Genomic DNA, 23,922 nt, shown 5'->3' on the forward strand with positions numbered 1-23,922 from the left:
CTTTAGGGTCATAAAGACCCTTTTGGTCATTACAGTCTAGTCTAGCCTAACTTTTTCAGAGGCTATATGTCTTGTGGGGGTTATTTTTTTAAAATTAAAAATTTAAAAATATGATTGCTTATTTATTGTTTTAAAAGACTTTTTTTCAATGCAGTTGCTAATTTTTTGTACAACTGCAGCAAAATAAAATGTATGAGCTCCCTCTGCTGAGCAGTGATCACTGTTTCTGCAGTTGTGCACTCTCTGGCTAACATGTAGGCTGAGAAGTAAACAAATATTTCCCAGATACGTCCTTCCGTATTAGAAACAATAATAAAATAAATATATCAGATTGAAAGCATGAAGGAAGCAATTGTACTCTTAAGAAAGTGGTACAAACATTTAAAAAAAGAAAGTTAACTATATAAATATTTTAAATCATTTTCCCTAATCAAAAACAAGATATCCTATTTCTGACAGTTCTACAATAAATTATTTGTAAGACACACCAATAAAGGTATTCCAACAAGAATTAAACAAATCTTAACGTGGTACAGATAAGGATTGCTGATTGACTATTAAGGCCTCCCAAGAACTTTCCCCCTTCATCAGTTATTCAAAATGTATGTTGCAATCTCTTTTCTAATGCAGCACATCTAAACAACCTAAGATCCTCACTTTCACATTTTTAGTGCTTACTGATGTAATAGGGCACATATTATGACATTTGTACAAATACTATTAAAGTGAATAAGAAACCTTATTAAAATATATATTAACAAGATGTACATAGCTCCATGTACAAAAATATTTGACAGGAATGTTATTTCCTTTCAGTTCCATGCTGCATAGGCCATTTCTATTTTATAAATCAGTAATACTGAATTATATTATCTAATATTTACATACCACTTTTCATCTTAAGTACTCAAAGTCCTCTATGAATGTTAAATAAGCCTCACAACACCCATGTGATTAGTTAAGTGGTAATATCAGTAGTTAAGGTAGAACTGAAAGATGAGAGAGCTCACATGGCTCCAGCAAAAGAAGAGAAGAAAAGTGCCATGAGAGAGTGCTCCTTATGGAAGCCAAGAGGTGGGGGAAGCTCTCCCTCTGTTTTTGGCAGAGGAGAAGGAGATGTGGTTTAAACCCTCCTCTTGTCCATTTAACTCCTGATTATTATCCCCATTTTATAGATGGAGAGAATGGAGCAGAGAGTTGCCTTGCTCAAAGTCACACAATGGCTGTAAATGGATAGCACTAATTTAGCAACTCTACAGTTTGTTCATGTTAGCCAGGCTATTTTAATGGACATTTTTATTTCCTATCCACAAATGCTCTTAACTATACAATTGAATTTGCAGAGCCCTCCAGGTACCTATCCTACAGTTCTTGGAATAGCTCCCTAATGCAGTGTCTTTGAAATTTTGAATTGTCTTCAGGGAACCCAATGGAATTGTTGAAGATGTCAAATCCCTCAACTGCCTGGGGAAATTCCAATAAGCCTCTGGGTGCTGGCATAATTTCCTAAATCCTTCCCTGGAACAGAGATCAGGAAGAATTCTCAGCTCCCACTCCTTGTTCAGTAATTATTATTACTATTGTAGCACACTGAGCTGAGATCAAAGCCCCATTGCGCTATGCACTGTACATACACACAGTCTTTGTTCTGCCAAATATACAATATAAATAGAAATGCTAAAGCATGGGAGAAAGAAAGTGCTAGCATCCCCAACAATTTTCATCCCAAAAAATGAAGGGATTTGGCCAAAGTCACAAAGGAAATCTGTGGCAGAGCTGGGAATTAAGACCAGATTTCCCGAGCAGCAGTCCAGTGTCTTAACCATTCATAAGACCATCCTTCCCCTCTGAAAGTTGTTCAATGGAGCTTCAGAATAGCAACTCCCAGGTGTCTGTGGCAAGGTAGTAGAGGGTGTTCCAGCAGTATCTGCAGATAGCCAGAGACCAACACCAAACATTGATGGAGTTTGGGATATAAAGGTTGTGAATCCCCACCCTGGAAGAACCTGGCTCTCTGCAGTACTTGGGGATGAAAATCCAGATGATGACCACTGATTAGTGGAACTGAGTTATTCTCAAGACATAAGATGAGTAGCAGTGGCTGATAATTTCAGGATGAGAAAGGAGACTTTCAAATACCTCAGTGATTAACTCGACTTGACACTGCAGTTACATTAGAGTACCTCTAGCTGTGGAAAAGGGAGTGTTAGGGTAAGTCTACACTACGAAATTAGGTCAAATTTATAGAAGTCAGTTTTTTAGAAAGCGTTTTTATACAGTCGATTGTGTGTGTCCCCACACAAATGCTCTAAGTGCATTTAGTCGTCGGAGTGCGTCCACAGTACCAAGGCAACCGTCAACTTCCAGAGCATTGCACTGTGGATAGCTATCCTGCACTCTCTGCCGCCCATTTGAATTCTGGGTTGAAATCCCAATGCCTGATGGGGCAAAAACATTGTCGCGGGTGGTTCTGGGTACATATCGTCAGCCCCCCCTTCCCTCCTTCCTTCCCTCCGTGAAAGCAATGGCAGACAATCGTTTTGCACCTTGTTTCCTGGGTTACCTGTGCAGATGCCATACCACGGCAAGTATGGAGCCTGCTCAGCTCACCGTCACCATATGTCTCCTGGGTGCTGGCAGATGCGGTACTGCATTGCTACACAGCAGCAGCTCATTGCCTTTTGGTAGCAGACAGTGCAGTATGACTGGTAGCCATCGTTGCTGTACTCCTGGGTGCTCTTTTAGCCAACCTCGGTGAGGTCAGTCAGGGGTGTCTGGGCAGACATGGGAGTGACTCAGCCAGGTCATTTCCCTTTTTAAGTTTTGTCTCATGGAGATTCAATCCTGCCGGCAGTCGTACTGCACTGTCTTCTGCCGAGCACCCAGGAGATGACGATGGCTAGCCGTCGTACTGCACCATCTGCTGCCAGCCTAAGATGTATAAAGATAGATGAAGTGGATCAAAACAAGAAATAGACCAGATTTGTTTTGTATTCATTTTCTCCCCGCTCCCTCCCTCTGTGAAATCAACGGCCAGCTAAACCCAGGGTTTTGAGTTCTATCCTTGAGGGAGCCATTCTGTTTCTCCTTGATGCAAAGCCACCCTCTTTGTTGATTTTAAAAAACTGTAAGCCATGTTGTCAGTCGCCCCTCCCTCCGTCAGAGCAATGGCAGACAATCGTTTTGCGCCTTTTTTCAGTGCAGACTCCATAGCACTGGAAACATGGTGCCCGCTTAGACCACTGCGGCAGTTATGAGCACTATAAACACCACGCGCATTATCCAGCAAGATATGCAGAACCATAACCTGCAAGAAAAGCTGAACCAGGCGAGGAGGAGGCAACTGCAGCGCGGTGATGAGAGTGATGAGGACATGGACATAGACTTCTCACAAAGTAATGCAATGTGCACATCATGGTGTCAATTGGGCAGGTTCATGGCATGGAACGCCGATTCTGGGCCTGGGAAACAAGCACAGACTGGTGAGACCGCACAGTGTTGCAGGTCTGGGACAATTCCCAGTGGCTGCGAAACTTTCACATGCAAACAGAAAATGAGATTCAAAAGTTCTTGGGCCTCTTCCTGTCTACCTGGCCAGTGCATCTGAATTGAGAGTGCTGTTCAGAGCGGTCACAGTTGAGCACTCTGGGATAGCTCCCAGAGGCCAATACCGTCAAATTGCGGCCACACTACCCCAAATTCGACCCAGCAAGGCCGATTTCAGCACTAATCCCCTCGTCGGGGGGTGGAGTAAAGAAATCCATTTTAAGAGCCCTTTAAATAAAAACAAGGGCTTTGTCATGTGGATGGGTGCAGGGTTAAATTGAAGTAATGCTGCTAAATTCGACCTAAACTCGTAGTGTAGACCAGGCCTTAGCTACCACAGGTATTTGCCGATCAGTTAGCTCTAGTTTAAGGTTTGGAAGTTCACAGTCAGTGCTGTTACCAGAGAGGTGTCACATAGCATATGGCAATGTATGCATGGCATAAGGGTGAGATCAAGGTGGCCAATATGCCAAAGGTCATTCAGAGATTTAGCAGGATGGTGCCTATGTGCTCATTCTGTTTCTCACCATAAACTAAGAGTGCATTAACAGAAAAGGGTACTACTCAGGACTCAGTGGATCTCTGTTGCAGATTTCTGGAGTTGTACATAGGGTGACCAAGAAAAGTATAAGATGCAAGAAGTTTTAAAAACTCTGGACTTCTAAGAAGTGGGCAGAGGGAACTCTATTCCCACCTAGCATTGCTGTCTCTGTTTCCACTTGATTTTGGGTGACCTTTCCTATCATCTTTTGTAATTGGTAGTGAAACAATTTCCAGATTACACAAACCTGTACTCTAAGCAGGTGAAGGCAGGGTCATAGTGAAATGTGCTTCTGCGAGACTGAATGCAAGATAGAGATAGGTCTATTAACCCCAATCCAAGTTCAGTGACGAATGTAACATTTATAATATTTGCCTATTGCATAATGTATGTGAAAGCAAAGGTAAAGTCTTCCACAACCAGCACAGGAAGGGAGCTGCAGCACTTGGAGCAGCCTAAGGACAGAAAGAAAACTATTGCAGCTGAGGACATAATTCACATTTGCAGACTCTATCATTTGTGCATTGCTCAGTTTAGAAACAGGCATATCTGGCTTTGAAAAAAATCAATGTATTTGTCACTTTATAAATAGTTTCTTTCAATAAGTGGCTCATAAAGCAATAGATGTAGCAGTAGAAATGAGCTCACCAACCAGCAACCACTGACCTTTGAGACTGTTAGAAACAGAAGACGGTAGAAGGGAACTCCTGCAAGCAGGAAATAGTACCCTGGGAGAAATAAACAAAATGGCAACAACCCACAGGAACATAAGTTTTTGTAGGCATGAGGTGGCAAATTCTGTTCCGATTTACATGCGATGGAGCCACACTGAAGTCTGTGGAGTTGGACAGTAACAAGTCAGGGTATAATTTGGCCTGAAATCTGGTCTCTGTTGTATTTTTGTTAACCTCCAACTTTACCCTTCTCAGAAATATTTCAAATACAGTAAAATAATCCATAAATTTCAAAAGATTGTCTGAAGCTATTAAGGGCATAAAAACCTACTGATTCTCTGTTAGAAAACACATCAAAGGATCAATTTCTGAGATGTATCGGCCTCCAGCCATTCCTCTTGAGTCACTGAAACCTGCCGCTGCTCAGCACTTTTTAGGAGTTGGCCTGAAACAGGGGAAGGTATGAAAAACAAAGGTTTTCCAAGTCAATAGAAATTTAATGAATTTGCACAAATTTTCCACCAGAACAATCTCTCTTATATAGGGTTCTTTACTAGGAATTTAAATGAGTCACTGTGTCTGTTATAAACAGATAGTGAATTATTAATGAGTAAATGTATAATCTGGGACTGAGTTCATAAATAAATGTTTCCAAATGATTTATGTGCATAGTTCCATTTCCTTTTGAATTGTAAAAAAAAATAATTCCCAGGAAATAAACATCCCTAAGCACTTTGTAATTACCAACAAATGTATAGTTTGACAAATCTGAAATAATACTATCAATCTCCTGTATTAAAAAATAAACTATGGAGAAAATGTAGATTGTTGTGATGGCGTAATTTGATCCTGGAGATTACTAATGTACACTAAAGTATATTTTATTTGAATCTAAACTAAACACAAGTCAAATACTTTCAGATATTGGGCCATGATTCAGGATTTCATAGGTATGCATCAGAATAGAATACAGCTCATTGTGTTGCATAGGAATTGCCATACTGGATCAGAGAAGTGTTCCTCCTAGTCAAATATCCTGTCTCCAACAGTGGCCTGAACTAGATGATCCTGGGGAAGGTGCAAGAAACTCCACAGTGAAGTAAACCAAGGTGAAGTAATCTGCCCCCCATGAAGGTATCATCTTAACCCCCTGATAGTTAGAGAGTGGCATAAATCCTGAGGCATGAAGTTTTATATCCTTTGCAGATTTCTTTTCACACATATTATAATTGTGGATATTCTTGATATCCATATAATTGTCCAATTTTGCTAAATTGTTTGCCTCAACATCGCGTGCCAACATGTTCCACACTTTAATCACAGATTGAGTGAACATTTTTTATCAGTTTTGAATTTGCCACCTCATTTAATTGAATGCCCCTTTGTTCTGTTGTCCCTGGCTAGTAACACAAAGAAGCTTCCGATCTACTTTCTATACACCATTAATTATTTATCATGTTTAGTATAGCAGTACCTACAGGCCAACCAAGAACGGGGCTTTATTGTGCCGGCACTGTACATAAAAGAAGAGCCAGTCCCTGTCCCGCAGCATTTACAATTTAACAGACAAGACAGACAAAAGATAGGGGGAAAGGAAGCAACACACGGGCACGGTGAGCAATGTGATGGCTGCAGATGTCCCATTAGTTCCAGATTTTTTATTTTTATTTTTGCTTTGTTATTTAATTCCTTTCCATTGAGTTATATTAGGAGGAGATTAGCTACATGGAAAGAAAAAGGAAGCAATTAGCACAGGGCAGAGAATGCTCACAGTGAAAATTCTAGTAAGCAGCTTGATGACCTCATCAGTGTCCTTTGGTCCCTCCTTGAGCTGCTTTCTGCAGCTGCTGTGATGGCTTCCTTCCTTGGCTGTTTGTTCCCTGCAGTTTCTTTCCAAAAAGGTACCTGACTGGAGGCAGGGATGTGCCATATGGCTCCTAGTGCCACCACAGAAGACATCTTCCCTGCAACATTCTGGTTGTGAGGTTTGAGTGTGCATTCTAGTGATCTAATATGGCCCTGTCAAGGTTCCTTCCCCACTCTGAACTCTAGGGTACAGATGTGGGGACCCTAAGCTTATTTCTACCATCTTAGGTTAAAACTTCCCCTAGACACAAAGTCTTTGTCCTTGAATTAAGTAAACACTGCCACCACCAAGTGATTTAACAAACAATCAGGGAAAGGACCACTTGGAGTTCCTATTTCCCCAAAATATCCCCCCAAGCCTTTACACCCCCTTTCCTAGGGAGGCTTGAGAATAAACAAGTTGAGCACAGACCAGCTTGCGTTTCTTAGGATCCTAGAAACCCAATCAGATTCTTAAAAAACAGAACTTTATTAGAAGAACAAAAAAAGGATAAGAGAACAACTCTGTAAGATCAGAATGGAAGATAATCTTACAGGCAGTCAGATTTAAAACATAGAGAATCGCTCTAGGCAAAACCTTAAGTTACAAAAAGACACAAAAACAGGAATACACATTCCCTCCAGCACAGCGAATTTACAAGCCAAACCAAAGAAAACCTAACACATTTTCTAGCTAGATTACTTACTAACTTTACAGGAGTTGGAGGGCTTGCATCCTTGATCTATTCCGGCAAAGATGTCACACAGACCAACAAAAGCCTTTTCCCCCCGCCAGATTTGAAAGCATCTTGTCCCCTCATTGGTCATTTTGGGTCAGGTGCCAGCCAGGTTACCTGAGCTTCTTAACTCTTTACAAGTAAAAGGACTTTGTCTCCGGCCAGGAGGGATTTTATAGCACTGTATTCAGAAAGGTGGTTACCCTTCCCTTTATATTTATGACAGGTCCCCATTATTATAGTGTCTGAATGCGTCACAATCTTTAATAATCCTATTCAGACAACACCTCTGTGAAATAGGGAAGTACTATTATTACTATTTTACAGATGGGGAACTGAGGAACAGAAAGGCTAAGTGACTTGCCTACATCAATAGAGGAATGGAGAATTGAACCCGGGGAATTGATCCCTTCTGTACAGGCTCCCCCTTTCCAAAATTTTTTTAATCTACTTCCGAATGAACTTAAACCTTTCTTCATGTTTTTTTAAAGCAACAAAAATATGTATTATTCTCATCTTAAATATATTTAAAAAGAACTTCTGCTTTACACGTTTTTACTACAATGAATCTTAAGTAATCATTAACAACAAAATATTTCAGATACACAGATGGGTCAGACACATGAGAATGTTAGACTCATTTTTAATAACCAATGTATTACATGGGCTGGACAACACTTGTGTAAATTTACTGAAATAACATTTCTGTTTCTTCACATTCCAATCAATGTAAGCACATTATCACTTATAAATGAGAAATTCTACAGTTGTTGGAGAATACTATACATAAACGTGATCTTTCAAAATTCAACCATATGAGTGAAAGGTCCATTTGTATCCAGTTTTAACACCTGTCTGTTTCCATATGTGCCATACTTAACAACAACACCTGCTTCAGCACATTTCGTATTAGCAGCCAGTTCTTTTTCACACAATGTTACAAAATGGGAATAAAGCTCCATCCCTTTTTCTTTTTCAATGTTGGAATGATACTGCATATTTCTTCCCTTCAGTCTACCACCCAGCGTAGCTTGGGGTATTATTAATAAGTTGCCTGGTAAATCCAGAAGAGAAACATACTTTCCACTTTCAGTTTCACTTAATTTAACATTCAACAGTGTATTAACTGCAAAACAAAAAAAATCAAATAAAATACATATTAAAAAATGTACTGTGTGTCTAAAATTAACCTTAAACCTACTATAACTGTGAAAAGCAATATATTAACAAATACTTCAGTCAGGATGGCTAAGAGAACGTATTCAAATAAAACATTTTAAAATGGTTCATTACAATGTCTATATTTGAACTTTAATAATCAAATTACATAGCAGAACTGTGAAGAGAAATTTATATTCTAAGGTGAAAAAAAGCTGATTAATCAATCAATGCATACCGGGCAAATATTATATCTCCATACAGTTTATATTAACCACAGATTAGTACTTTCCATACTGAAGAAAGATTTTGTATATTGTGAAGAACATAGGAGATATCTGTATTAACTTGATTTATTAATACATCTGTGGACTTGATGGTTATTGTGCCGTGGCTAACTCTATGGAACCCTGACAGTTAATTCCAACTCCAGCTTTCACCAGGACTCCAGGAACATGGCTTTGCCTGGTGTTCAAATGGCCAATACACTGAATCTACTATGGGGAGACAACTTCTGACCCCCTCTGGTGAAGAAGTGCATAAACCAGTTTAACCAGGTTCAGGAGCCCTGATGGAAATCTCACGAGATCCTCAGGCAGGAAGTCTTGAACAAAGGAACTTTGAAATGGATAAAAGACAGCCTAAGGGACACTGATTCGGGAGTCAGCCTGTCAGAGACGCAGAAGCTTATCTTACCAAGCCCCAGTATTAGGGTTGCCTGGGTTAAGTGGGGCCAACTTAAAATGGCAAAGAAAGGCTAAGTACAGGTAAGAGAATACATGTGCAGGCTTTTGTTATTTTTAATCCTTTTCTCTCTGGTATATACCCCGGACCAATAAATAATACTTGTTTTGAAGTAGCTGTCCTGAGTCAGTGTAATCTCACACTAGTCACAAACTTCCAGAGAGAAGTCAACAGTCTGAGCCAAACCCTCTTGGGCCTGCTGAAGTAATATGGCTCGTAAACAGGGGGTAGTGCAGAATAGTCAATCCCATCTGAAGTGAGGTGAATGTGGGACTCCATTCTGAGAGAAGTGTAGTTGTAGGTCTGTCATTTGAAACAGGTGCCCACAAAGAGACTGTGGGAGAGGCCAAAAGTAGAGTTCATCCTTGACCCATGATATATACAAACAGGCGATCAGAATTCCATTTACCTTATACCCCTTTTTCCACAGTATGCTTATTATAGAACAGATCATCCCCTCATTTCTTTTCTCCCTGCTCTCCCCCACCCCACACATGGGATATAAGGATGGGAAACCCATATCATCCTTCTCCAAACCCATGTAAATTTCTCTGAGGGCTGATGTTTGAATGAGGTACAGGTGGGATTATGATCCAGAAACCAGATAGTCTTTTAAATAACTTTAAAATTCACATAGGGAAAATGTACTACTAGAAAAATTGCATAATTAATAAAACAGACACTGTGCCTACATGGGGAAGACCAGGGTTTCTCAAATTGGGGGTCCTGACCCAAAAGGGAGTTGCAGGGGGGTTGCAAAGTTATTTTGGGGTGGGGGGGTTGCAGTATTTACCCTTACTTCTGTGCTGCCTTCAGAGCTGGGCGGCCAGAGAGCAGTGGCTTGCTAACTGAAGACCCAGCTCTTCACATAGCAGCGCAAAGTAAGGGTGGCAATACCATACCATGCCATCGTTACTTCTGCGCTGCTGCTGGCGGTGGCTCTGCCTTCAGAGCTGGGCTCCTGACTAGCAGCCGCCGCTCTCCAGCTGCCCAGCTCTGAAGGCAGCACTGCTGCCAGCAGCAGCGCAGAAGTAAGGGTAGCAGTACAGCAACCACCACTACAATAACCTTGTGACCCCCCCCCCAACTCCTTTTTGGGTCAGGACCCCTACAATTACAATCGTGCAAAATTTCAGATTTAAATAGCTGGAATAATGACATTTACGATTTTTAAAATCGTGAAACTGACCAAAATGGACTGTGAATTTGATAGGGCCCTAAAAATAACCTGTCGGGTCACTGGAGTCCCAATAAGGACAAGGATTGAATGGCTCACAAAGAATGAGCCATTCCTTAAATCACTGTCAGATTAGGTTAGTGGGCAGTATGGGGAAACTTGTACTGCTGCTGCTGCCCTGGATGTATCAGTTTTGCTATGAAAAAGTATTTTGTTCTCCAGTGATAGCCCCATGGAATTTTCACAAGCACAACATTTCTTTTGTGTTATATTGTTTTAACACACACAAAGATTTAAACTTAGTTTAGGATCACAGAAACTTCATGCCCTCCCACACAGAACCCAGGACCTAAGAGAGATAATTCCACAGAATTCCTCTTCAGCAATTCTGCATCTGTGCTTTTACACAGTGGAATCTTTCTGCTAGCATTAGCAAATAGCTTGAAATATTCTGTGACCACACAGTTTTGTCAAACTGCTCGTATATCACCATTGTGCAAAAAATGCTCCTAAGCAAAGAGATAATTGTAATACATGGGTAATCCCATCCCTACTTCTAAAAACAGGGAAAGTGAAGAAATGAAACAGAAAATAAAGGATGAATAGGATGGTGACAGAGGAAAAAACACCATTACCAACTGACCTTATTCCTAGCATCTCCATCCTAAGGCAAATATTAAGACTTATGCTGTCAACTATATACCTAATATTTCTGATAAGAAAAGGGAAGGAAATAATTCTACCCAACTCCTTCTGCTGGCTCACGGTGCATCATCATTTTCAATATCCTGAATATACAGTCAGGTTGGTATTAAAATACTCCTAATTTATTAGGAACTGAAGGTCATGCCATGTGTCATTTGAAAGGTTATTTTCCCTAGATGTTCAACTCCATCTTGGATCCAAGTCATTCCCTTAACATCCATATAAGTAATATGTCACACAAGGAACCATATGATCATAATGTATTAGATTTGCTAGCATGTTATTGTGATGGGGTATTCATTCCACACCTCACCTGAAAAGGTTAAGGTAGCAGGGAAAGGGTTAATTAACCTAACAGGCTCCCCCTGGGGAAGAATTAGGGTAGATAGCCAAGCCCTTAGAAGATGAAGCTCAGGTGAACAAGTGTATGCTGGGTTGGTACAAAACCAGCAGGCTGAGAACAAAAGGAGGCTGCAGGGGAAGTAGTCTGCAGTCACTACCTGGGAGGAGGGAGATGTGCTTAGGCCTGGTCTACAGTACGCGGTTATTTCGGAATTAGCCGAGTTACTTCGAAATAAAACTGATTCCGTCCACACGACCAAACCATTTTTTTCGATTTAAAGGGCTCTTTAATCCGATTTCTGTACTCCACCTCGGCAAGTGGAGTAGCGCTAAAATCGAGATTACAGTTCTGGGTTACAGGTACCGTGGACGCAATTCGACGTTATTGGCCTCCGAGAGCTGTCCCAGAATGCTCCCTTTCAACCGCTCTGGACAACACGCTCAACTCCGATGCACTACCCAAGTAGACAGTAAAAGCCCCGGGAACTTTTGAATTTCTTGTTTGGTCACCATCAGCACAGGTGACCATCAGCACAGTCCACCAGCACAGGCGACCATGCAGAGTCCACCATCACAAGAGACCATGCAGTCCCAGATTCGCAGATGAGCTCCAGCATGGTCCAAACGGGAGGTACTGGATCTCATCGCATGTTGGGGAGACGAATCTGTTATGGCAGAACAATGTTCCAAAAAAAGAAAAGCAAATACGTACGCTAAAGTCTCCAGGGCCATGACGGAAAGAGGCTACTCCAGGGACACAGAGCAGTGTCGTACAAAAATCAAGGAGTTCAGGCAAGCGTACCAAAAGGCCAGGGAGGCAAACGGGCGCTCTGGGTCACAATCCCATACATGCCGCTTCTACCTTGAGCTTCATGCAATTATGGGGGGTGACGCCACTACTACCCCACCACTGTCCGTGGACACCTGCAAGGGGGGTGTAGCATGGAGCGAGGAGGATGAGTTTTTGGAGGACAAAAGGAGGAGGAGGAAGACAGTGCACAGGCGGCAAGTGTGGAATCCGTTTTTCCCCCTAGCCAGGAACTATTCTTAATGCTGGAGCCAATAGCCTCCCCCCACTCCCAAAGCATGCTCCCGGATCATGACCCTGGAGAAGGCACTTCTGGTGAGTGAGAGCTTGATCAGAGCCACGTGGTGGGGGGTAGGGGGAAACCCAGCTGCGCTGGGCTGTTCGTATTTAGTTTAAAGGGCTCATCCCTGCTCAGAGCCTCAACGGAGCCATGCGTTGGGGGGGAGGGGGAAGGGTATTGTGTGAAGCGATCATCCCAGAGAGCCCACAGGTCCTCCTTTTATATGGCAAACCCACCAGGCATTGCTTGCTATGGGAAAGGGGGCCCAGCAGTTTGAAAGCATTGAAATGAATGCGGAAGACACAGAACCCTGTGTGCCCCTAGGGCTTACCATGGCTGCCTGCAAGCTGAGTTCTGTTGCCCGGCTGCATGTGATGGCTTACTCACACCAAAGTGGCAGGCACTTCAGTATAAGAGGCAAAATGCGACCGTGTACAGAAAGAACATGTGCTGTGTACTATGAATTGCCTGTTTCACTGAGAAACAGTGTCCCCTTTGTTCTCTAAAATGTATCTTTTAAAATACTACCCTCCCTTTTTCTCCTCCTGCAGCAGGTGCAAATGTTTCAACATGGCCCCTATCTACTCCATCCCAGAAGCTGGTCCAGATTAGAAGGTGGAAAAAATGAACTCGGGACGACATGTTCGCCGAGCTCATGCAATCCTCCCACACTGAGAGGGCCCAGCTGAATGTGTGGAGGCAAACAATTGCGGAGTCGCGTAAAGCGTTACAGGAATATGAAGAGAGGAGGGACACGCGTGATGAGAGCAGACAGGATGCTATGGTCAAGCTCATGGGGGAGCAAACTGACATGCTCCGCTGTATGGTGGATCTAATGCGGGAAAGGCAGCAAGACCACAGACTGTTGCTGCAGCCCCTGTATAACCGCCCTCTCTCCTCCCCAGGTTACATAGCTTCCTCACCCAGATGCCCAAGAACACCGGGCAGGGGGAATGCTACGGGGACCCACACAGTCAACCCCAGAGGATTGCACAAGCAGCAGAAAGCTGGCATAGCTGAAATTTTGATTTGGTTTCTGGACTTCTCCTTCCCTCCTCCTCCGCCCTCCTAACCCAATACCCCCCCCCCCCCATCTAGCTTCTAATTTCTCTCAATGTTTTGTGGAACAAATAACAAAGAATGGTTTTTAAACAATTGTGACTTTATTTCCTTTCATATATCTAGGGGGCGGGTAACTTTACGAGAAACACACACAACTGTCACACCGTACCCTAGCCAGTCATGAAACTGGCTTTCAAAGCTTCTCTGATGTGTAGTGCGCCCTGCTGCACTCTTCTAATCGCCCTGTCGTCTGGCTGTGTGAAACTGGCCACCAGGCGAGTTGTCTCAACCTCCCACACCGCCATAAAAGTCTCCCCTTTACTCTCACAGATATTGTGGAGCACACAACAAGCAGCAATTGGAATATTGGTTGTGCTGAGATCTAACCGAGTCAGTAAACTGCACCGGCGCGCTTTCAAACGTCCAAACGCACATTCTACCACCATTCTGCACTTGCTCAGCCTACAGTTCAACTGCTCCTGACTACTGTCCAGAGTGCCTGTGTACGGCTTCATGAGCCATGGCATTAAGGGGTAGGCTGGGTCCCCAAGGATAACTATAGGTATTTCAACATCCCCAACAGTAATTTTCTGGTCTGGGAAGTAAGTCCCTTCCTGCAGCTGTTCAAACAGACCAGAATTTCTGAAGATGCGAGCATCATGTACCTTTCCTGGCCATCCCACATCGATGTCGGTGAAACGTCCCTTGTGATCCACCAGTCCTTGCAGCACCATGGAATCGTATCCCTTGCAGTCTATGTACTGGCCATCCCGGTGTTCCGGGGCCAAGATAGGGATAAGCGTTCCGTCTTTCGCCCCGCCGCAGTTAGGGAACCCCAGCACATTAAAGCCATCCACAATGGTCTGCACATTTCCCAAAGTCACTACCCTTGATAGCAGATGGTCAATGATTGCGTTGGCTACTTGCATCACAGCAGCCCCCACAGTAGATTTGCCCGCTCATGATTCCCAACTGACCGGTAGCTGTGCAAGCTTCCACAGGTCTATGGCCACTCGCTTCTCAACTGTGAGGGCTACTCTCATTTTTGTGTCCTTGCGCTTCGGGGCAGGGGACAGCAAGTCACAAAGTTCCATGGAAGTGGCCCTACGCATACGAAAGTTTCTCAGCCACTGGGAATCATCCCATACCTGCAACACTATGCGGTCCCACCAGTCTAAGCTTGTTTCCTGGGCCCAGAATTGGCTTTCCACAGCATGAACCTGGCCCAATGCCACCATGATCTCCCAATCGCGACATGCCATGCTTCTAGGAATGTCTGTGTCCATGTCCTCATCAGTATAGTAATTGCGCTGTCGTTGCTTCCTCGGCCGGTTTTGCGGGTACTGCACATACTGTTGGATAATGCGCGAGGTATTTACAATGGTCAAAACTGCAGTGGAGATCTGAGCGGGCTCCATGGCTATGGCGCCTGCATGGGTAATCCTGGAAAAAGAGCGTAAAACATAGGAGAACAGAATGGCAGCAGAAGAGGTGCTGTTCGGTTCATGATAGCTGCAAAAAGGCAGGAAATGGTTGTCTTCTGTAGCTTTCACGGAGGTGGGAGCTCAGGACAAATAACATGGAGAAGCTCGGTAGCGCGGCAAGAGCAGGAGAGCAGACTTGGCGGCGGAAGCTGTGCTGCTCAGTTCACGATGGCCGAGCAGAGTTGGCAGCAGAAGTGTTTGATGAGGAAGAAAAAGAGTAGATACTAGAGATTACATAGGAAGACGAGAGCAGGAGAGCAGCGGTGCACGGTCTGCTGAAAGCAGTATGGCGTCTGCACGCCAAAAAGGCCTGAAACGATTTTCTGTCATAGCTTTCATGAAGGGAGGAGCGACTGACGACACACACCCAGAAACATCCGCGAGAATGTTTTTGCCACATCATGCACTGGGAGCTTAACCCAGAATTCCAATGGGCGGCGGGAACTGTGGGATAGCTACCCACAGTGCACTGCTCCGACATTCGATGCTAGCCTCGGTACTGTGGACGCACTCCGCCGAATTCACGCGCTTTAGTGGGGACACAAAAGACCAAATGTATAAAATCGTTTCCGAAAATTCGAATAGAATAATTTTGAAATAATTTCATACTGTAGACGTACCCTTAGGCACTCCGGCAAGAACCTGAAAGACATGAAATAGCCACAGGGAGAAGAGGGTGCTCCACTAGTAACCTTGCGGGGCCAGAGCTGGAAGAGAATATAGGAAGGAGCACAGGAAATAGTAATGGGGTCTGGCAATAAGCAGACTGTGGTTACTGATCAGAAGGTCCTTGTACTGGAACACAGTAGTGGGTGGGTCCTGGTTCCCCTACCTGCCACTGGCATAGTCCTGAATTAGAGGACAGTCTGAATTAGAGGATAGTCCTGAATTAGCCTGACAGTCAATCCTGAGACACTTTGATACACCCTGAAGGGGAAACGCATATAATGACCTGGGCAGAAGGCCAAGTCACAAAGAGGGAGCACAGCGAGTCCCAGAGAACAAAAGGGACCGTGGTGAGAGAAAATAATGAAGAGGGTATCAGATCTGAACAAAGCTAATCCCCTGAGCAGCCAGAAGGCACCTTCACAGTGAGAGAACCCCATTACAGTTATTAACCAGAATAAAATCAGTTTACATTGAATATACCCATTCTTCCAACAGGGTCCACCACTAGTGCATGGACACAAGATGAGATGCAGACACCTGTCAAATGGACTGAGGAAGAAAAACTCGGCTCACAGGCAGGGAGCTTGATGTCATCAAGCTTGATGGCCTTCTATACAGAGTTTCTATACAGAGCTACTGCCAAAACAGTCACTGAAAGGAGGACAGCAATGGAGACTCATGACTGGGGAGATACAAGGTAGAACTCAGAATAAAATTACCAGCTCCGAATAATTTCAGTGTGGAGTAAATTTTGCAATTTACAGGTTCTCATTTAAAAGTTTCTTTTGAAAGATATTGTTCTTATTGCTCTCTCCAGTCAGACCTCAAACTGGGCCTGATTCTGTAGCTTCTTCATGCATTTAGCTGCTGGATAAACAAGCCCATTGTTTTTTGCTTATCCCTTATTGTAAGAATACCAATAATAAAACATACCCATTTTTGGAATTAGTTCCTCACTGGCTCCTTTGAAGAAGCATATGTAGATAACCAGTCCTCTTTGGATCTACGAAAGATTGCACACAAAAAAAAAAAAAAGAAGAAAAGTATTGTGTATATGTTTATATATCTGTATGGTACTTACTAATATAATTAAGACAATTCATTATCTGTACATTAACCCAAATTTAATTGCAATTTACAATATATTAATACACAGGCTAAAATTAAAAGCAGATATAGAATTCTTCCTCATGCTGGGATCCAATGGCACAGAAACAAGTCCACTGCATGGTGAATGGGGGAAACCCAGAAGGGGTTACGGAATAAGATGTTGTGAAACAAGAGTATTTGGGTGATGGAAAACTCATTTAATTTCAGAGCCTCTTCAAGCAAGTCTGTCTAGGAGACGGGAAACCCCTGATTTCAAAACTGAGCAGTCCAAGATCGTTCGCCTTGGAATGCAAGTAAATTAGGGTGGAACTACTGATATCTGTTCCTAGAAGGCTATGACAAGACATTCCTATGAACTGGATACGGTGGGCTGGCCTAACAAGCCATTATACCTGAAACTCACTTGTTATAGAAACAGAACAGCAAACCAAACTAAACAGATTTCAACCCAGACCTAACAAATGGAAGTGGGTCATGGATTTTGGATAACAGCTAGATATATTACACATATTGTGAGCCGGAACATTAGAACTCTATTGACTCCAGACCAGACTGAGCTCATAGTGGAGGAGTTAAGGAAGTTACAAGCTTCCCTTGCTGCCATATGGGAGACACATTGGCTGGGCACAGGAAAGCTGAGAGTTGGAAACTACACTTTCCTTTATTCTGGACACTCAAGTGGGCAAATTAATCATAGAGATGGCGTTGCTACAGCAGTGAACAAGAGAATAGTTACTTCAACAGCTGGAAACAATGTCTGAGCGGATTGTCATAATAAGATTTACTACTACAATAAACTATGCATAATTGTGATCCGCTGTTATGCACCAACAGAAACAGCAAACGAGGAAGAAGAGGATGTGTTTTATCAGCAGCTAGACAACAATGTAGATGAGATTTCTTTGATTATGGGAGATCTGAATGCAAAAGCTGGTAGCAGACATGGTAAGCAAATGAACAGTGCTGGACCACATGGCATGAAGACAGGAAATGATAATGGGGAAAGATTAAGAACTTGCTATGAAATGCACAGTCTAATTATTGATAGTATTTTGCTTCCTCACAAAGACATGCACAAGACTACATGGAACTCACCAGATGGTCAAATCAAAAACCAGATTTGATCACATTATTATCAGTAAAAGGCATAGTCAAACATTGTTGGAGGTTAGATTCTATAGAAGTGCTGAGTGTGGCAATGATCATGAGTTACTAATGACAAAAGTTAAGATTAAGTTAAAGTCCAAGAAAAAGATGGGTGCAACTGGAGCCAAATTTGATCTTGACAAATTAAAGGGTAGCTCTCTGAGGGAAGCATATAAGGTGATGGTTGGAGGATGTTTCAGAATGTTAATTTGTAATGATGAAGAAATGTCACTGCAGACCAGATGTGAAATATACAAGAAAGCAATGCAAAATACAGCAGAACTACTGCTGGAAGGCGTAAGCAAACAAGGAAAAGCTGAACAAGCAATGAAACAAGAAAATTACAGGAAAAGTGTAACCAAGCCGAGACTACTGGAAAAGCAGAGGTAAAAGCTTTATGCAAAGGGGTGAAGAAATCACAAAGACTGGACAAGAAATAGTTTTGGAAAGAAGAGGCTCAATAACTCGAGGAGGCATCAAGAAAACAAGATATGAAAACAACAGACAAAAAGGGTAAGTTGCATGGAAACATCAGCTCAACATGCAAGCAGTAAAATAAGCTACTGGTGGACTGACAAAAAATACTCAAGTCATGCCGGACGTATGGAAGGGGCATTTTGATAAAGTGCTAAGCACTGCAGATCATTCAGCTGCAAGCATTCTAAATGTGCTAGATGAACAAGGCAGCTGGTAAGGCAGAACGGATATCAGCACTGAATTACCATCAGAAGAAGATATAGAAAGAACAGTGAAACAGTTAAAAATAGGAGTAGACAATATAACATCTGAGTTGGTAAAAGTTGGCAGGACAAGTGCTATCACAAAATTAGGAAAAAAATGTTACTAGTTGTGGGAGCAACAGGAGATGGCAGATGACTAGCTAAAGGTAATAGTAACAATCTTAAAGAGAGGAGATCCTAACAATCCAAATAATTATAGAGGTGCAAGCTTATTGTCAGTATTGGGAAGAATCATGATGAAAGTAATTTTCAACAGATAAAGGGTAAGTAGTAGGCAAGGAACAGGCCAATGTTGCATTGATCAGTTATCCATGCTCCAATAGTTGACGGGAAAAAGTCAGAAAGGGGATTAAAGAGTTTGCTGTTTTCATTGAGTGCATGAAGGCATATGATTCGGTTTGGAGGGAAGCATTATGGAAAGTAGCAAAATCATATCAAGTTCCAGATGAGATCACTACAATTACAATAGCTATGTATGAAGACTCCTGCAGTGTGGAAAATTAAGCAACTGGTTTAAGTAAAAATTTGGTGTAAGACAAAGGGGCATGAAATCACTGTCACTTGTCATCATGTTCTTAAACTGGACATTAGGACTATTACCCGAATTGGAAGACATGAGATTGGACAATCTATTTAAACTCCTTAACCTATACAGAGGACAACAACTGGCAGACACATTTGAATTAACGATGATACTCTTTGCTACATTGGAAAACTGGTGTAATCAACTTGGCCTTACAATAAATGCCAAGACGACAAAGTGGTTGCATCTTGGAAAAGGGACAAGGGAATGAGTGTTTAAATGCAGCAGCAGTGGAGTCATGGAACAAACAGAATCTTATATGTACCTAGGAATCTTGATCAGTGTTGGTGGTTCCATGAAGGATGAGATTAAAAAGAGATGTGCCATACTCACAAGTGCTGCACAGGAACTAATGAACTTATGGACTGATGAAAGCATTATATTTGGTACCAGAGTGAAAATTTATCAAACTGGTATACTAACAGTACTACTCCATGGTCTGGAAGCAGCTGCATTACATGAAATAGACATCAGAAGACTAGGGACACAACAGAGATGACAGTGCTTTGAAAGAAGCAGTTCTAAAGTGGAATGATTTTAAGACAAATGAAGTTAGAGAGTAGGGTGTGAAATCAGGGTATAGGACTGACTACAATCAAAAAGATTACAATGGTAGGCACACTGCAGAAGCCAAACAGATGGTAGGATAGCAAAGAAAATAATGTAAAAATAACCAAGGTGAGTTTGACCTAGAGGCCAACCACTCACTAGATGCCGGGACATTATATGCTGGGACATGACCAGGCTGGGCTTAATGGAGAACAAGCCATGGACAGGTATGAATGGTGACACTGTGTATTCAAAGATGCTCTGAAATGAAAATAAGCAGCAGAAACAATTCATACCTAACGGATTTGATTACTTAATTTCAAGGCAGAAAATAACCAAAGCTTTTCTCCTGTCAAACATGCAAATAAGTCACTTTCAGTTTAAATATGAATTAATTTTCATTTGAAATGTGATAATCACGGTAATGGCTAATTTAGTAATGTCCTATACCTCCGGACATTAACATAATATTCAATCACATCACAGTTTTGTAAAAACACTCTCAGATTGTTAAACACAGAGACCAATATCATGACAGAATATTTAAAACTATTGAGAACATAAATTTTGTGTTAGTAATAATTTACTGGGTCTTCGTTTTTTTATTTTTGTGTTGGAGAGCATGTAAGTGGTAACATTATAGTAAGAAACACAAAGGCAGAAATTCATTACTGCCCTCTAAAGAAATGTTATGCTAAGGGATTCAGCTCTTTCCATACTTTTTGCTGTGGAGTGACTGGCTTTTGCCTCATCTTGAAATACCAGTGAAATGCCTAGGGAAGATAAAAGAGCAGTGATCACTGAAAATACACTTTATGGCTGGAAGGGACCTGCTAGTTTATATAGTACAATTCCTCACGCAAATTCCTCTACTGGATGTTGCTCTTTCACAGATTTAGGTTAAATAATTTAAAACCTGAAATAAGAGATTTATTTAAACAGCATAACATTCTTGGAAAGGTTTAAATCACAACATATTGTAGTTTATCCCTCTTTTCTGAATATGTAAAAGGACACAGTCAACAATCATATTTCCCTCTGAAACTTTATCTATTCTTGTTACAACAAATCCCTAAGATTACTATAATGGAATGATAAGGAAAAAATATTTATGTTAATTTACTTTGTGCCTAGCCAATTTTGCTGTTTTCCTTGTACTCAGATGCTGATTCTGTAATATGATTCATGCAGGTGGATTTCTGCACCCACAGAGCCCCAACAATTTCAGTGGTGCTCTACATGAGTGCAGGGGTTAGCCTGCACACATCACATTGCAGTGTGAGGGCCTTATTTTCTCTGTTATTTATGTGGTTCTTTTGCAAGGGGAGAGAAACATTTTAAAAGCAGTTGTAAAATTATTCTAAAGCAACAAAAACTGGTAGCGGGTGGATTCAGGGGCGGGTATAGAACATGAATTTACTTTTAACTCTGTCTTTAAATTTATATGTCTTTTAAACATGTGAGCACTTCTACCTCTCTTTTTTTGTCTAAGTGCCTATGCCACACCTTTCTGGACTTTGTGTTTCAGCAATCTTGTCTTAGAGGCTACAAAATGATTGGGACCGGTACACCTGAGTTAATCTAGCAAAAGTGCTCACTGACAATAACACATATCACCACAGAGTCTTGCAGTACTTTCACAATTATTTGAAAGTCATTTGTGTCCATTATTTGTGTCAAGTGCCACAGCCTAGCATACGTCAATGCTTTAGCTCAAGCCAAGTCTTACAGGATACAGGCCTGTAGGCCTCTTGCATGACAGCCCTTGCATATGTTGCATATAATGCATAGATGGAGCTGCAGAAAGGGGAGGGAGTTAGGTCTATAGCAACTGCCCCAAGGGGAAACTGAGGTACCCCTACAATATTCAGAGGAAACATGAAAAACATTCCCACTTCATCACAATAATCAGGGATGCAGGCCCATGCTCTGCATGTCCTGAAACCATCCTTTGACTGCCAGATGCTGGGAGTCGACAATGGGATAGTTCAATGAGTCATTGCCTGGTCTGATCATTCCCTTAGAAGCACCTGGCATTGGCCACTGTCACAAGACAGGATACTAGATTAGGCAGAGGATTGGTCTGACCACCAATATTTACACCATTGGTAGACTGACTCAAAACAAAGTTTTGACAATAGGCCAGAAATTCAGTTAGAATGGAAGTCAGATGATCCAACAGAATAAACATCTGTTCTCAAAATGAGAAGAAAAAATTAGAATTAAAAATTCAGGGAATCCCAGCAGCAGATAAAACAACTTGGGAAACTGCTTAGAGACTCTATGCATTCAGATACAGTGATAAGGGATTCTTTGTTTCTAAGGGAATATATATAAAATGTTTCACTGAATTAGGTCTCAGAGATTATCTACACTGGCAAGTTAAAGCGCTCTAACTTGCTGGCTCAGGGGTGTGAAAAATCACCCCCGAGCGCAAGTTTGAACGCTTTAAAGCGCTAGTGTGGTAAGGCTTGGCTCCCAGTGCTGGGAGCTAATCTCCTCGTTGAGGTGGATTACCAGGAGCACTGGCACCCGTGACCGCTTTGAAAACTGTAGTGTCGACATAGCCTCAGTAGGTTAGATCAGACAAAGAGGAGATGCATTGACTGGGCATTGGAATGCCTGTGACTTTAAGAACGCAGCTCTGGGAAGCCGATGCTGAGAGGTGCTGTCTGTGAGAGGGGAAATAAAAAAGCCCCTTTGCCCCCCACCATTTTGGCAAAGCACTGGTGTCTCAGTCCCACTGGGGTAACTGTAACCCCCTGTGCCCCTGCCTGGGCTGGGTTTCGCCCTCTGTCACCCTCTGCCAGCGCCTCACCACCAGCTTAACTCCTGCTCCTCCCCCCAGCCCTGATTTTGCCCTTTAGCCCCTCTCCCAATCCTGTCTCCAGCTGCTTGACCACCCCCCCCTCACCAGTCAACTTCCACCCCCTGCTCTGACCCTGGGCACCCCCCTTCTCCGATTTGCCCCCTTTGCCACTTTTTAACCCCTGTAAATAGCAGTCAGCAGATTTTTACGGCTAGTAAGGGCAGGGTGAAAGGCAGTGGGTTCAGCACATGTTACTGGGCATGCTCAGTTCGTCTGTCCATACAAAAAAGCCACTTTGTTCAAATAAAAAAGCCTCTCGCCCCCCGCCCCCAACAAACTATTTTGCAAAGCACTGGTGTCTCAGTGCCACTGGGGTAACTGTTACCCCCTGTGCCCGGTTTTGCCCTCTGACACCCTCTGCCAGCGCCTTACTCCTGGGCTTAACTCTGCCGCCGCCTCCTCCCCATCCCTGATTTTCCCTTTAGCCCCCCTCCTACTGCTAATGCCTCCAGCTGCTTGACCCCCCCCCCCCCGACCAGTAAATTCCCACCCCCTGCTCCGCCCCGCCCCCTTTGCCACTTTTTAACCTCTGTCAAAAGCAGTCAGCAGAATCCTACGGGTGTCAGGGCAGTGGCTTCAGCAGATGAACTGAGCATGCTCAGGACACCGTCAGTCGCACATTCCTACGCAGCGCAGTGGCCCACGTTACACCGGTCCCCAAGGAGCAGAGCCAGGCCGCGCAGGCGCGTGGCTTCCCTCGGAAACACGCTGCGCTGCGCGCTGCTCCCCGCTCCCCGCGCAGCAGGGCTGGGGGCAAACAGCGCGGAAGCGCCGAGCGGGCTCAGCCGGGAGAGAGGCGCTGTCCCTGCCGCGGCAGCCCGGAAGGAGAGGCGCGATGGCCCGGCCGCTGCGCACGTTACCTCCACCCACTCGGCCCCGGAGCCCGGCTCGGCGGGCTTCACCTGCAGCCGGGAGGCCAAACACTGCTGCAGAAGAGCCCGTGCGCGGGGCGGCGCGCTGGAGGCGGCCATGGCTGGCAGCGCCGGCGGGGCGACTGGGCAGCGCGGGCTAGGCCAGGCAAAGGCAGGCACCGCCCCGCAGCCGCGCCCGGAACCGGCGCTGACCCGGGAGGGCGTGGGGGCATCGGCCAGTGCCGGGGGCAACTCCGCCCCGCTCCTCTCCCAGCTGCGGGAGGTGCGGAGCGAAGAGCCTC

At 43.4% G+C, this 23,922-nt stretch overlaps 1 protein-coding gene across 5 annotated transcripts; it reads right to left on the reverse strand.

The window, feature by feature from the left end:
- Positions 1 to 7,970: 7,970 nt before the first annotated feature.
- DTD2 (D-aminoacyl-tRNA deacylase 2) lies at positions 7,971 to 23,919 on the reverse strand. Of its 5 annotated transcripts, none has more exons than XM_048852601.2 (4): positions 23,630 to 23,919; positions 20,060 to 20,161; positions 16,706 to 16,775; positions 7,971 to 8,469 (listed from the first exon to the last, which is right to left on the reverse strand). In XM_048852601.2, exons 1-4 carry the CDS (start codon positions 23,738 to 23,740, stop codon positions 8,144 to 8,146), a joined length of 609 nt encoding a protein of 202 aa, XP_048708558.1. In that variant the 5' UTR covers positions 23,741 to 23,919; the 3' UTR covers positions 7,971 to 8,143. The 5 variants fall into 5 exon arrangements, with proteins under 5 accessions (XP_048708558.1, XP_048708559.1, XP_048708561.1 ...); XM_048852602.2 differs by lacking the exon at positions 20,060 to 20,161 and adding an exon at positions 20,620 to 20,673; XM_048852604.2 differs by lacking the exons at positions 20,060 to 20,161; positions 23,630 to 23,919 and adding exons at positions 20,620 to 20,673; positions 23,297 to 23,458.
- Between the last annotated feature and the right edge of the window lie 3 nt (positions 23,920 to 23,922).

The sequence above is a fragment of the Caretta caretta genome, chromosome 6 (assembly GCF_965140235.1).
Source record: "Caretta caretta isolate rCarCar2 chromosome 6, rCarCar1.hap1, whole genome shotgun sequence".
Classification (NCBI taxonomy): domain Eukaryota; kingdom Metazoa; phylum Chordata; order Testudines; family Cheloniidae; genus Caretta; species Caretta caretta.

What these genes read in the sequence shown, in the direction of transcription:
- DTD2 (XM_048852601.2), bottom strand. Translation starts at nt 23,740, where the DNA reads ATGGCCGCCTCCAGCGCGCCGCCCCGCGCACGGGCTCTTCTGCAGCAG. An exon ending in ATATAATGTCCCGGCATCTA is followed by an intron (nt 16,776 to 20,059) that starts GTGAGTGGTTGG and finishes AATCTTTCGTAG; the next exon opens with ATCCAAAGAGGACTGGTTAT. An exon ending in GGAACTAATTCCAAAAATGG is followed by an intron (nt 8,470 to 16,705) that starts GTATGTTTTATT and finishes TTTGTTTTGCAG; the next exon opens with TTAATACACTGTTGAATGTT.